This window comes from Triticum dicoccoides, chromosome 2A (assembly GCF_002162155.2).
Source record: "Triticum dicoccoides isolate Atlit2015 ecotype Zavitan chromosome 2A, WEW_v2.0, whole genome shotgun sequence".
NCBI classification, from domain to species: domain Eukaryota; kingdom Viridiplantae; phylum Streptophyta; class Magnoliopsida; order Poales; family Poaceae; genus Triticum; species Triticum dicoccoides.
Window position 1 is genome coordinate 203256521 of NC_041382.1, and position 14019 is coordinate 203270539.

The following is a 14019-nucleotide window of genomic DNA, read 5'->3' on the forward strand; positions in this document are numbered from 1 at the left end:
CACCTTTGCAAACCAAGTTAGCACTTAGCAGAGGCGCCGCTGCGGGCACAACCTGTGATCATTCCTTCCCGGGACCCTCTGGTTTAAGTTGGTACAGCCAGGAATGCGTGTTGCGGGTCCAACCAAGGAGGCAGCCCCAGACCGCTTTACGCTCAGTCACAGGAGCCGTACGACGAACCAACCAACAGATGTCAAATGTGAGCATGTTTTCCCGTATGCCTTTCCAGCGGTCGTTGCTCGTTGGTGCACGTTCCGGGAACGAACTCGACGGCCGCAAGCGCGTGCGCGCGCGCGCGCGCATTCTTCTTCCACGGCGACACGGCGATCCTGCGTCGTCTAACCACAAAACGCCGCCGCATCGAGAAGCAAAACGAGCCTCCCAAATGGTTGAAAAACCATACGAAATCTTCCCCATGGTAAAGGCATGTGTAGAGTAGTGAGTTTACAGCTCTTCTTTGGCACGTCGGCAGGACTGCCCAAGCAAATGCCTTGCGCATGCCACATGCACACCACAAGGTATTCCACTAGAGCACAAAAAGATCCACAACTATGGTGGTGCGCCACTGTCTCGCCTTCCCCTTTTTGCCCGGCGTGTGTGAACGACGAGGCCGATCTCCCGCCATGAGCCCCGTGCTGCGCCGCGCTGTGCTGTGCTGCACTGTGCGACGGCACTCGGGGGATAGGGACACAGCGGGATCGCGCACGTTATGTTCCGTTTGCATCATGGCCCTCCCCATCCTGCCTTGCCCTGGCCGGGGCTCACCCCGCGGCTCACCGGCCGGCAGATCGCTTTTGAACCAACCCGAAAGCAAAGCTACTATACGTGCTTATAGGCTCTCCGCTAATTAAACAAATCCACGACATCGGTCTCGCCATAACGCGCTCCCTCCCTCCCTCTCTCTGCTCGCCACCAGTGAGGTGGTAGTTGGTGGCTGGCTGGGCGCCCCAGTAGGCAAAAGCAGCGAGCCAGGAGGAGGGAGGGAGGGCCTGCGGTGCTGTGTCCACGGCGATGGCGGCTTCCCGTCTCCTCTTCTCGCTCTGCACCGCGCTGGCCGTGGCGGCGGCGGCGGCGGCGGCCACGGACACGCTGAAGCAGGGGGACTCGCTGACGGCGCCGGCGACGCTGGTGTCCTCGCCGTCGGGGGTGTTCGAGCTGGGCTTCCACGCGCCGGACCCCGCGCGCCCGGCCCGCCTCTACCTCTGCGTCTGGTACCGCGACACACAGCCCAGGACCGTGGCGTGGGTGGCCAACCGCGTGAACGCCGCCGCGGCGGCCGCGCCGTCGCTCACGCTCACGGCCGGCGGCGAGCTCCGCGTGCTCGACGGCGCCGCCAAGGACGGCGCGCGCATGCTCTGGTCCTCCAACACCACCACGCGGGCCGCGCCGCGGGGCGGCTACGAGGCCGTCATCCAGGACTCCGGCTCCCTCCAGGTGCGCGACGTCGACGGCACCGTCATCTGGGACAGCTTCTGGCACCCATCCGACACCATGCTCTCCGGGATGCGCATCAGCGTCAACGCCGAGGTCAGGGCGCAGGTCAGGGGCCCGCCGGAGCGGATGCTCTTCACCTCCTGGGCCAGCGACACGGACCCCTCGCCGGGCCGGTTCGCGCTCGGCCTCGACCCGGCCAACCCCAGCCAAGCCTTCATCTGGAGAGACGGCAACGTTCCATTCTGGAGGTCAGCTTCTCCATGCCCTGCTCCCTGCCATCTTTTCCTTTCCTTGGACCAGTATAGTTTGCTTCAATAGTTTTTGGCCAGATTTTAAATCATTATACTGTAGGAATGTTGTAGAGACTTGGCCAGATTTTAGGAATGTTGTAGAGTATATTTTATTGGGGCATTAATGTGCTTAGTAAATCAGGTGTTATCAACATGTTACTACTACTAGTTGTTCTTCTAAAAAAAGATGTTACTACTAGTAGTTAACCTGCTAGTTGTTCTGTAATTCTGTTCTTTTGCCACCTACTCTACCTAGGAAATATGGAATCTGTCATCTGGCATGTTTTTTTTAAAATATTTTTAGGAGGTTGTGTATTATTCATTCCGGAGGCAATCCAATTTGTGTTTTCTTTTAGTTGTTCCAGTCGGCACTAGGAAGCATCAGCTGTCGGCTTAGCTAGTCTGAATTGCAAATTGCGAGCATCTTCTTTTCGTGTGTGGTGTGCTACACAAACATCATTCACACTTCATTTTATGATTGTGCATCAAAAGGATCAGTTTCAGAAGTGGGAAACTGACTAGCCGCGTGAGGATGTGTGGGGCGGTAGCTCTACTTGCAGTCCATCAGTAGGCGAATAGTCAGTCATGGTAGATTCGTTGGTCATCCCAGAATTCTAATATCATTTTTTTGTATCGATTAGTCTGTTTGCTCGCTATCTCTTTGATAAGGATGGCCTGTGGCATATGGTAAAGTTATTTGTAAAGCTTCAAATCTTGCCTGCTAGAGGACCGTTCCTCTCCAAACCCTAGAAGAGGCGATCTCCGAGTGCACCACGCCGCAACCTCTCCTCCGTCGGTAGGTCGTTGCTCATCGCCTCACTCCTCCTCCGTTGGCTCTGCCGGCGTCAGAGTGCGGGGAGGCCCCACTACCGGATGGATTCCCTGCCCTAACAACGACTGGCTGCCTCCGGCGACTGAGCAGCAGTGGCGTGCCCTCGGCCCATTCGGGAGTAACTTTTTTATTTTCCAGGGATGTCTATACTGCTGGTTTGGTTTATAGATCCCAGTGTTTTTCTGCAACAAAAAAAGAAAAGAAAAGAAAACTTGTGCGCTAGAGTACCGTTTGGAACAAATCTCTGAAAGATAAACTTTATGGGTGTTTCTAGGGCACATCTAGATGTGCTCTAGTTATTGCACATCTAAGTGAGTGAATCAAGCATAAAGAGAAAAAGAAAAAAGAGAAAGAAAATATTCACACGAATCTCAATGTAAGATCAACGGCATATGACTTAGATGTGCAATACTTATGGCACATCTAGATGTGCTTTAGCAAAACTGAAACTTTATATCTTGTGTGCTTGTATTTATCCAATAGTGTTTGCGTAGTGTTGTTGAAATGTGCTAACTTCCTGTTAATGATTTCAAATGAAAAGTAGTAGAATTCTGTATGTTCCTTAGTTAAGCTTCTGGGTGCTATTGGTGCATGAAGTCAACATGTAGTGCAGGAGTTTCTTTACTACCTAAGGGAAAATTGCGGTTGCTTATTAGTAAGATGTTGAATTGAGGGTCCATTGGTGTTCTGATCTGCATTTTTATCAGGTTGTCGCTAGACTGATTTCTGGATGCATCCTTTTCAACTTTCTGCCAGTTGCATTGGCACCCATTCGTATTATATCTGTGTTTTAGAGCTGATCAATCTCTAGTTATAAGATGAAGGGGCCGTTTGGTTCTAGGCCTTGCCATGCCACACTTTGCCACACATTTCTTGCCAAAGTTGCCTAAGGTTAGTTCAATAAAATGAAAGCCACAAGTTGGCAAGCCTAAGGGAATCTTGCCACACTTTTTGAGTGTACATGATGTGGGGCCCTAGTGTGGCAAAAAGCATCTTGCCTAAGGTGAGGCTTGAACCAAACACCTTCTTAAGTTGGTCAAACTTGCCTAAGCTTAGGCATGGCAACCTAAGTCAACCTTAGTCACAAACCAAAGAGCCCCGAAGTATTGAAATATAATTAGGATGCCCACCATTTTCTTACTGGATAGACTTTTTGGGAGAGGGTTGGTTTATGAATCTCAACCAGGCTCTAGCTGGTTTTATAATGTTGTTTTAGCTGTGAGTTGCAACTTGCAGCCCATATTTGCACATGTGCTATTCTTCTATATATTGGTGATTCTTAACTAAGTCTACCTACTATATTGTGGAATGGGGCCAGCGCAATCTAATCATAATCGTCGACAAACCCATTAAGTCTGCACTGACATTTATGAAGTTGGTCGATCCATCTTTTGACAAATCTGAAACATATACACAGTACACTTACCGAAAGAGGCTTTCGCCCCGCTTTATAAATAAAGCAAACCACCAAGAGCACATACACGGACTAGTTCAGACACACACACCCAAGACGCACAACAGAGAAGTCCAAAGGTACTGCTGAGGGCACAGCTCAACAAGCCCAAAACACACACGACATAAAAGAAAGGCTCAGCCGGAGCTAAGGCTGGAGAGCAAACAGACGACTAATCAGGCTTAGGCGGAGGCGGCGGTGGTGGCGGCGACAGGCGGACGGCCATCGAGCGGAGATCGGCGATGAAGGCGGAGATGGCGTCCCTGTCCCGTGGGCGGCTAAGCGGCCGCCAGAGCTGCAAGTAACCAGACAGTTTGAAGAGAGCGTCAGTAGAGCGTCGAAGAGGGGAGCGCTGAATCACAAGCTTATTGCGAATAGTCCAGAGCGTCCATGCGAGGGCCCCAATCTCAAGCCACCTAATGTGGCGAGATGGCGACGGCGAGGCCTGAAGCTCGGCGAATAGGTCGGGGAAGTTGGAGTGGCACCAATCTCCACCAACCGCCTCTCTAAAGCAGCTCCAAACAAACTGAGCAGTCACGCAGGAGAAGAAGATGTGGTTCGAGTCTTAGGGGGTATCACATAGGGGGCAGAGGCCGGAGCCCGGGCCATTGCGCTTGCGGACCTCAACTCCAGACGGCAGCCGGCCACGGATCCATTGCCACATGAAGATGCGGATTTTGAGGGGCAGGCGAATGGACCAGACTGCCTGGAGGGGCGGCGGGGCGGAGGATGGGGCGATAGCCGCGTAAAGGGACTTGGTGGAGAATTGTCCCGATGACTCGAGGCGCCAACGAACCTCATCCGGGCCCGCATCAACCGACGGTTCATGAAGAGCAATACAATCAAAAAGTTCATGCCAAGCGGCCACTTCCGGAGGCCCAAATGGCCTCCGGAGCGCGAGGCGCCCTAAGTCAATAAGGGCCTGTTGAACTGAGATTGTAGGGGCGACGTCGATGGAGAAGAGGTCCGGGAAGCGGGCAGCGAAGGGAGCATCACCGGCCCATCGGTCAAACCAGAACAAGGTCGCTGAGCCCGAGCCGACCGAGATGGAAGTCCCAATGCGGAGGACGGGGAGCAGTTGGATGACCGATTGCCAGAACTGGGATCCACCCGAACGCTGGCAGAAGGCCAGAGGCTGGCCACACAGGTATTTATTCCGGATGATGTCTAACCACAGACCTCCATGCCCTTGTGAAATACGCCAGAGCTAGCGGGAGAGGAGGGCAATGTTCATGCGCTTCGAGCACATGATGCCAAGGCCTCCCTGCTCCCGGGGCTTGCAGATGTCAGGCCAACTAACCATATGATACTTCTGTTTGTTATTGTCCCCAGCCCAATAGAAGCGCGACTGGATTTTAGCGATCTCGTGATGGAGGGTCTCGTGGAGGCTGTAGAAGCTCATAAGGAATAGGAGGAGACTAGAGAGCGAGGAATTGATGAGAATCGTCCGGGCCGCCTTCGAGAGCCACCGACCTTGCCAAGGCTCAATGCGCGTTTGCAACTTGGTCACCGCAGGACGAAGGTCCGCCACAGTAAGCCGAGAGTCACTAATGGGCGTTCCCAGGTAGGTCGTTGGGAAGGAGCCCGGGCGGCAGTTGAAGCGGTTGGCAATGTCAAGGGCCTCAGCCGGAGAATAGCCCGTCACCATCACATCACTCTTGTCGAAGTTGATCTTAAGGCCAGAAATTTGTTGGAAGCAGAGGAGGAGGAATTTAAGGCTAGCGATGTCCGTATCCGAGCCTTCGACCATGATAATGGTGCCGTCAGCGTACTGGAGCAGGGAGATGCCAACACCCCCAGTCAGGTGGGGGGTGATACCTCTAATATGGCCTGCGGCCTTGGCCTTATCCAGAATGGCCGCAAAAGCATCGACCACCATATTAAACAGGAATGGGGAGAATGGGTCGCCCTGCCTCACTCCACAGAAAGTGGGGAAGTAGGAACCGATCTCCCCATTGATGTTGACGGCGGTGTGCCCACACGAGACCATTTGCATAACCCGCGTCACCCAACGGTCATCAAAGCCTTTTCGCAGAAGGACTTCCCGAAAGAAGGGCCAGCTAATAGTGTCATAGGCCTTATGGAAATCGATCTTCAGGAAGACCGCCTTGAGGTGTTTGGAGCGGATCTCATGGAGGACTTCGTGAAGGACCAGCACCCCATCCAGAATATAACGGCCTTGGATGAAAGCCGATTGGTTGGGGTGAGTGATCTGGTCCGCGAGCAGGGTCACCCTATTGGCGTACCCTTTTGCCAGAATCCGGAAGATCACGTTGATCACCGTGATTGGGCGAAACTGATGGATGTTAGAGGCGCCAGGGACCTTGGGAATGAGCGAGATCGTCCCGTAATTAAGGCGCCCGAGATCGAGGGACCCAACATAGAACTCGTCGAAGATGGCCATGACCTCCGGCTTGATCACATTCCAGAAGCTTTGGAAGAACTTGACTGGAAGGCCATCCGGGCCAGGGGCCGAGGTAGGATTCATGCCTTTGATGGCGGCCCAGACCTCATCCTCTGAGAAGGGGGCCATCAGGGCCGCGTTCTCAAGTTCGGAAACAAGTTGGCGACCGGACCAGCAGTCAAGCGCCAAAGAAAAGCCGCTCCGAGGAGCGGCCGTGAACAGGGCCCTATAGAAGCCGTCGACGTGGGACCTAATGTCCCGGGGGGACTGCAAGAGAGTCGGACCATCCCAAAGGAGAGGGATGGTGTTGCGCCTACGACGCCCATTAGCAATGGCCTGGAAATGCACAGTACACTTTAAAGTTCATTTGCATTTGAAATGTGATTTCAGCCTTCTTGTTCCTGTAATTACCAACCAATTCACTTGTGCTTGTTTCATACGAAAAAACCTGTTCTGGACTTCACTATCTCGAGATAACTGAATAGAGTTCGGTGTCCAACACCCACACGCACTCCCAAAGGCAAATAGAAATGAAAAGGCAGTAGCTTCCACAGAAGGGAAGTCCCCACCTAGGAAAGCAAGTAATCCAAGTTTCACAAACTAAAGATGGCAAACAATTTAAATTCCGCAAGTATATACTGAGAATGCAACCACAAATTCCTAGGGACAACTTCAAAAGAGTACAAGATATTTTCAGTCTCTGACAATTCCCTTGAAACTTTTGAACCCTCAGATCCCATATATAGTGTTAAAGAATAACCTAAATTTTAATCCACTGCGCACATAATTTTTTCTACCTTGTTTTGGATGAGATTTGTCTCCTTGGGTTGGGTTCTCCATGACCATTTCTTATAGCTTTATATGGTCCCCAACCTTGAAAGTAGTAAGCATTACATGATTAGAATTACTATGATAATTCAATGGTCACACCTCTCCAAGTCCTCATAGGACTTTATCGTAAATAAGAGTACCCTTTCTCAACATAAACTGTAAAAATTATTGAACGGCTTAGTTCAAGATATTATAACTTGTATGTGATCCTTTACAGGTCGGGCCAATGGACTGGGCTAAATTTTGTAGGAATTCCATATAGGCCACTGTACGTGTATGGGTACAAACAAGGAAATGATCCAATCCTGGGAATGTACTTCACTTACACTGCAACAAATACATCTCTGCAGAGGTTTGTTGTTGCGCCAGATGGCAGAGACGTCTGCTACATGGTTAAGAAGTCTACACAGGAGTGGGAAACTGTGTGGGTGCAACCGTCAAATGAGTGCGAGCGTTATGGTGCATGTGGTTCAAATGCGATATGTACGGTGGTGCAAGATGGGAAGGCAAAATGTACCTGCATGAAAGGTATGTCTTTGACTCTTGGTGCAATTTCTTTACAAAATCAGGTTCCACTCTTACTTGTTTCCAGTAAAAGAGGAACTGTCTTGTTCCTTACACAATTGGGTGAACTTCCTCTCTTGTTCACCGGCACAACTGACTATAAGTTGCAGTTAGGACCCTAAAATAGGAAGCATGGACGTTGTCACTGCTTATTTTGACATCTCAAGCCCTTTCATACATGTTTACAGAAGTATATGCTTCACAAATTAGTCACCTTTTCCTTTCTTGCCCTTTTTCCTTCAATAGGTTTTAAGCCAAAGTTAGCAGATGAGTGGAATGCAGGAAATCGGAGCCAGGGTTGTGTTAGAAACCCACCTTTGGACTGTCAGGTGAACAAAACTGGAGATGGATTTCTCTCTATCCCGAATGTCAAGTGGCCAGATTTTTCATACTGGGTATCTGGTGTGACCGATGAGTATGGGTGCATGAATACCTGCCAGCAAAATTGCTCATGTGGTGCCTATGTCTACATGACTCAGTTGACGGGGTGTCTACATTGGGGTAATGAACTGATGGATGTTCACCAGTTTCAGGCTGGGGGTTATGCCCTAAACCTCAAGCTTCCTGCTTCTGAGTTAGGTAAGTGATGAAGATTATCTAAAGAATAAAGTTTATATATGCAGTTATTCACGCTACCATATTTTCTCACCTTTGACTTACCATGTTTATGTTGGGTTATGCTGTTCCTTCATTAGCAGGTTCACATATCGCAGTTTGGAAAATAGCCGCAATAGCATCTGCCGTGGTGCTATTTGTTTTGTTAGCTTGTCTCTTTTTATGGTGGAAGCGTGGAAGAAATATCAAAGGTGAGGTTCCTTGGATTTGGCTCAATGATTTATAGTCTAACGAAAGCTCACCTGATTCTTCTGTTGCCCTCCGTAGTTGTCTGCACAAGACTGCATTCTCTTGTGGTGCTAATCAGTATAGTCAAGTGTACCTAACTAGTTCCACGAATTCATTACAGATCATAAATAGGAAAAAAATATATCAGTTTTTACCCCTCAACTCTTGTAATGGTAAAAACTCAGGTCAACCAATAAGTAGGGGAGGTAGAAAAGGGAGACCTGAAACCAATGTGGTAGAAGCTTGAGAACTATTTTTTGCCTTGATTAGCAACGTAAGCCAAATCAAGAATCAATCATGATTGATCGTGATCAAATCAGCTGATCATGATCTGTACAAATCAGTACAGATTATTTACTTCTACCTAGATACTAACCCATTCTTAACAGTACACATGTAGGGGTGATCACGGTTCATGTGGCACCTTGTTATGCCAAAACCACTGGCCACATTTGACTGGTCTAAGAGGGTAATTTGTCAAAATTAGCAGGCAAGGGTGTCATCTGTAATTTGTTTGGCTTTAGAGTCAAAGATGAAATCTAGAAATTTATAGGCGTTGCGGGGTAAAAAGGACTTGTGCCTTGGGAGAAACCATGCTGCCAAGCTGTTGTGAAGACTGCTAAAATGGATCTAGCTGTGAACTGTTAGCTGTAGTAATTAGTCTCAGTTTCTAATATAAATGGACTCTTGGAGGCAAGTATAGTGCTAACTGGTATTCTGGGGCAGATGCAGTGCACAGAAGTTGGAGGAGGTCAAGACGTTCATCTACCAGATCTCAGCAAAGTGCTGGCATGCTGGATATCTCACATTCGATTCCTTTCGGCGATGAAACGGAGGACGGAAAAAATCATGAACTCAAAGTACTCTCCCTGGACCGCATCAAAGCTGCTACTGGTAGTTTCAGTGAATCCAACAAGCTTGGGGAAGGTGGATTTGGCCCGGTCTATATGGTACGAGTGATACTATCATGAATCTTTGTACTCCCTCTATCCGGAATTACTTGTAGTAGAAATGGATATATCTAGATGTATTTTTAGTTCTAGATACGTCCATTTCTATCCATTTGTGCGACAAGTATTTCGGGACTGAGGAGTATCATACTTGTTTTTTTTTTCTTGTGGGCCAGTATTACACTGTACTTGGCTTGATGCAAGTTAATACCATGAATCACTTCAGGGAACATTACCTGGTGGAGAAGAAGTAGCTGTGAAGAGGCTTTGTAAGAACTCAGGTCAAGGCCATGAGGAGTTCAAGAATGAGGTCATACTGATTGCAAAGTTGCAGCACCGGAATCTTGTCAGACTATTAGCCTGCTGTATACAGGGAGAAGAGAAGATCTTGGTTTATGAGTACATGCCTAACAAGAGCCTCGACGCATTTATCTTTAGTACGTACCATTTCCATTCATCCTCATTCCTCTGGATGAACAAATATACTGATTGGATTGTAATTACTGTGGGCGAACAGATCCTGAAAAGCGAGGTCTCCTAGACTGGAGGACAAGGTTTGATATCATCGAAGGTATTGCTCGAGGACTGCTATATCTCCACCGGGACTCAAGGCTACGTATTGTTCATCGTGATCTCAAGGCCAGCAACATTCTCCTAGACACAGACATGAACCCCAAAATATCAGATTTCGGAATGGCAAGGATTTTTGGAGGGGATGAAAACCAGTTCAACACGAACCGTGTGGTCGGAACATTGTACGTGCATTTCTCATAGACCCTGTGACCACTGGAATATTACTGCCGCATTACATTAAGTTGGGTTTTCCTTTTGCAGCGGCTACATGTCCCCTGAGTATGCCATGGAAGGCATTTTCTCGGTCAAGTCCGATGTCTATAGCTTCGGAGTTCTGATCTTGGAGATCATTACAGGGAAGAGGGCTGTCAGCTTTCATGGCCAGCAGGAGTCCCTAAACATCGCGGGATATGTAAGCGCATGCGTATCCCATATGCCGCACCCATCCTGACATTTCGTTTATTTGTTTCCTCATGGCTCGAGTTTGCAACCATTTTCCAGGCATGGCAACAATGGAACGAAGACAAGGGCGAGGACATGATCGACCCGTTGATAAAACCGTCGTGCTCGATTCGACAGGTCCTGAGGTGCATCCACATTGCATTGCTATGCGTGCAAGATCATGCCCAAGAGCGTCCGGACGTGCCCGCGGTCATCCTGATGTTGAGCAGTGACAGCTCCAGCCTTCCCATGCCGAGGGCGCCCACCCTGATGCTCCGTGGCCGTGCTCTTGAGTCGAGCAAATCAAGCGAGAACGAGAGGAGCCACTCCATTGGTACCGTATCAATGACACAGTTGCATGGAAGATAGCATAGCAGGGACAGTATATACTGAAGATATCATGTCTTTCTTTTTCTCCAAATGTTATGTTGCAATGCTGGTGTTTTCTGTAGAGTAGGACGTGGGCAGTTTGAGGAAGCCCAATGTGTACGAAAAAAGATATTCATTTCTGTCATCTGTAAAGTCGGAATGAAGGTCCATTCTCAAGTTTAGTTACGGCTAGCTACGGGCATGACTATGACTGAAAGCGACCCAGATCTCTAACTTGACGGCGATGGCTCGGCTGTACTCGTGTATATGATCTACATTTCCTTGTCTGGACATGGATCAAACGTGAACCTCCATATAAAAGCATCAGTTCTCTATTTAGGCTCGAAGTTTATTGCCTGCTCACGTTGTCGACACTCTACCGGGATCCTTTATTTCTCTTTTGAAGCCGAGGCAAGAATTTTGCCTATTTTTTGTCAGTTGTTAAGAAGACGACGCCCCAGTTTATCTGCAGAGAATTTACCCTAATGTTTGTATTTTAGCACGGTTCAGAGGTAAAATGCTAACGTGGCAATCAATTAAAGAAGAGATAGGGGTGTTGCATTTTACTGAGCATCTCCAACGGTCTTTGTATTTGTGGCTAGGATTGCTAAAAGCTGGAAATATAGCAACTTGGCCCAAAAATGTTGCTCCAACAGCCTTTGTACCCCCCCTCCCCCCCCCCCTATATTTGCACCCACACTTGGTACATTTGCAAAGTGGAGAGGCACTTGCTATAATTTTTAGCAGCCCAGTTTTTGTGGTCCCCCACATCCCTTTGTTCCATTGACAAGTGGACCCCATCAGCCCCTAGATTCCTGCTGCCCCGGGCCTGGCACATGTCCCCACATATCATTGATAGGCTTTCTAAATTCTATAGCAATGATGGGGTAATCTTCTCTTTCCTTTTGCTATACCCAGTTTTTAGCAAGTCAGAATAGCAATGTTGTTGGAGATGCTCTTAGTTCCTAAATACTACTATAAGTCATTTGAGGTTTCAATAAGGGACTACATACTGAGCAAAACGAGTGAATTTACACTCTAAAATATGTCTATATTCATCTAATGTAGTTTGTATTAAATATCTAAAAAGACTTATATTTAAAAACGGAGGGAGTATTAGATATACGGTCTTAGAGCATCTGCAACCGGTCTTGACTAATTATTTTTTCGACAAAGGGTGAATTTTATTGACTCAAAATGAAGCATCAAGAGAATACACACACAATAAGCACACACATGGCCTCTGTATAACTAAGATGCACACAACCAACACTAACGCGCACACACAAAAGAAGAAAAAAAGAACACACCGACAAAGAGCAAAGTCATACAAAAGCCAAGCTATGCCTAAGCGAGAAAAAAGAATCTTTGAAAGATCAAAGCAATGGTCGATAAACTACAACAACAACCATATCCGCACCAATCATCTCTTGACACTGCAAGGACAACAAGAAGATTCTTCAACAACAACGCCTCCAGAAAGGAAATGACGCTCAAACGTTGCTGTCACTGGACCCAACCATTAAAGGCCAGATAAGTTTTATCCCTGAAGAACAAGTCCGAGGACATCCGAGCAATGCCCTCAACAAGGTAACGACACAAAAACATCGCCATTGTCAGGTATAACCAATTCTGGTCAGACCTGAGGTTTTCACCATGGAACTCGAGACCAAGTGCTCGAGAAGCACCGCCAAATCAAGTCATCATGTGTTGTCACCACCACTTTCCACATTCCCGGCAGCTACAAGCATAGCACGATCTTTGTGACGACACGACCACCGCGACTACACAACCAAATCCTCTGAGTCAAGCCGCCATCCATATAATTCATCTCACCGATGAATGCAAACTGGCCGGAATGAGAGCGCCCAAAACTCACAAAAGAGCCTTTCAGTTGCATCTCGCCAGTGCGAGCCGCTAGCCGCAACCATCGGATTTGGATAGAAAATTCCTCACAAAGATCCACCAATGCGCACCACAATCCACCATTTGAGTGGTCGGACGTTTCCGCCACAGTCAAAACACCACTTTGCATTGATTGGATGAATCGTCTGAAGGAAATATGCCTTAGAGGCAATAATAAAGTTGTTATTTATATTTCCTTATATCATGATAAATGTTTATTATTCATGATAGAATTGTATTAACTGGAAACTTGATACATGTGTGAATACATAGACAAAACATAGTGTCCCTAATATGCCTCTACTAGACTAGCTCATTAATCAAAGATGGTTAAGTTTCCTAACCATGGACATGTGTTGTCATTTGATGAACGGGATCACATCATTAGGAGAATGATGTGATGGACAAGACCCATTCGTTAGCTTAGCATAATGGTTGTTAAGTTTTATTGCTATTGCTTTCTTCATGACTTATACATATTCCTTTGACTATGAGATTATGCAATGCCCGGATACCGGAGGAATACCTTGTGTGCTATCAAACGTCACAACGTAACTGGGTGATTATAAAGATGCTCTACAGGTATCTCCGAAGGTATTTGTTGGGTTGGCATGGATCAAGATTAGGATTTGTCACTCCGAGTATCGGAGAGGTATCTCTGGGCCCTCTCGGTAATGCACATCATGATAAGCCTTGCAAGCAATGTGACTAATGAGTTAGTTACGGGATGATGCATTACGTAACGAGTAAAGATACTTGCCAGTAACGAGATTGAACTAGGTATGAAGATACCGACGATCGAATCTCGGGCAAGTAACGTACCGATGATAAAGGGAATGACATATGTTGTCATTACGGTTTGACCGATAAAGATCTTCATAGAATATGTAGGAACCAATATGAGCATCCAGGTTCCTCTGTTGGTTATTTATCGGAGATGTGTCTCGGTCATGTCTACATAGTTCTCGAACCCGTAGGGTCCGCACGCTTAATGTTCGATGACGATTTGTATTATGAGTTATGTGTTTTGGTGACTGAAGATTGTTCGGTGTCTCGTATGAGATCACAGACATGACGAGGAGTCTCGAAATGGTCGAGACATAAATATTGATATATTGGATGATAGTATTCA

General features: G+C 47.8%; 1 protein-coding gene across 4 annotated transcripts; it reads left to right on the forward strand.

Annotated features, from left to right (window-relative positions):
* The first annotated feature begins 730 nt into the window (after nt 1-730).
* On the forward strand, nt 731-11321 carry LOC119354207 (G-type lectin S-receptor-like serine/threonine-protein kinase B120). Of its 4 annotated transcripts, none has more exons than XM_037620911.1 (9): nt 731-1680; nt 7460-7770; nt 8053-8385; nt 8502-8612; nt 9382-9599; nt 9826-10036; nt 10117-10354; nt 10434-10584; nt 10674-11321. In XM_037620911.1, exons 1-9 carry the CDS (start codon nt 1010-1012, stop codon nt 10980-10982), a joined length of 2553 nt encoding a protein of 850 aa, XP_037476808.1. In that variant the 5' UTR covers nt 731-1009; the 3' UTR covers nt 10983-11321. The 4 variants fall into 4 exon arrangements, with proteins under 4 accessions (XP_037476808.1, XP_037476806.1, XP_037476809.1 ...); XM_037620909.1 differs by having other exon boundaries at nt 732-1680; nt 9376-9599; XM_037620912.1 differs by having other exon boundaries at nt 732-1680; nt 8505-8612.
* The last annotated feature ends 2698 nt before the right edge of the window (nt 11322-14019 follow it).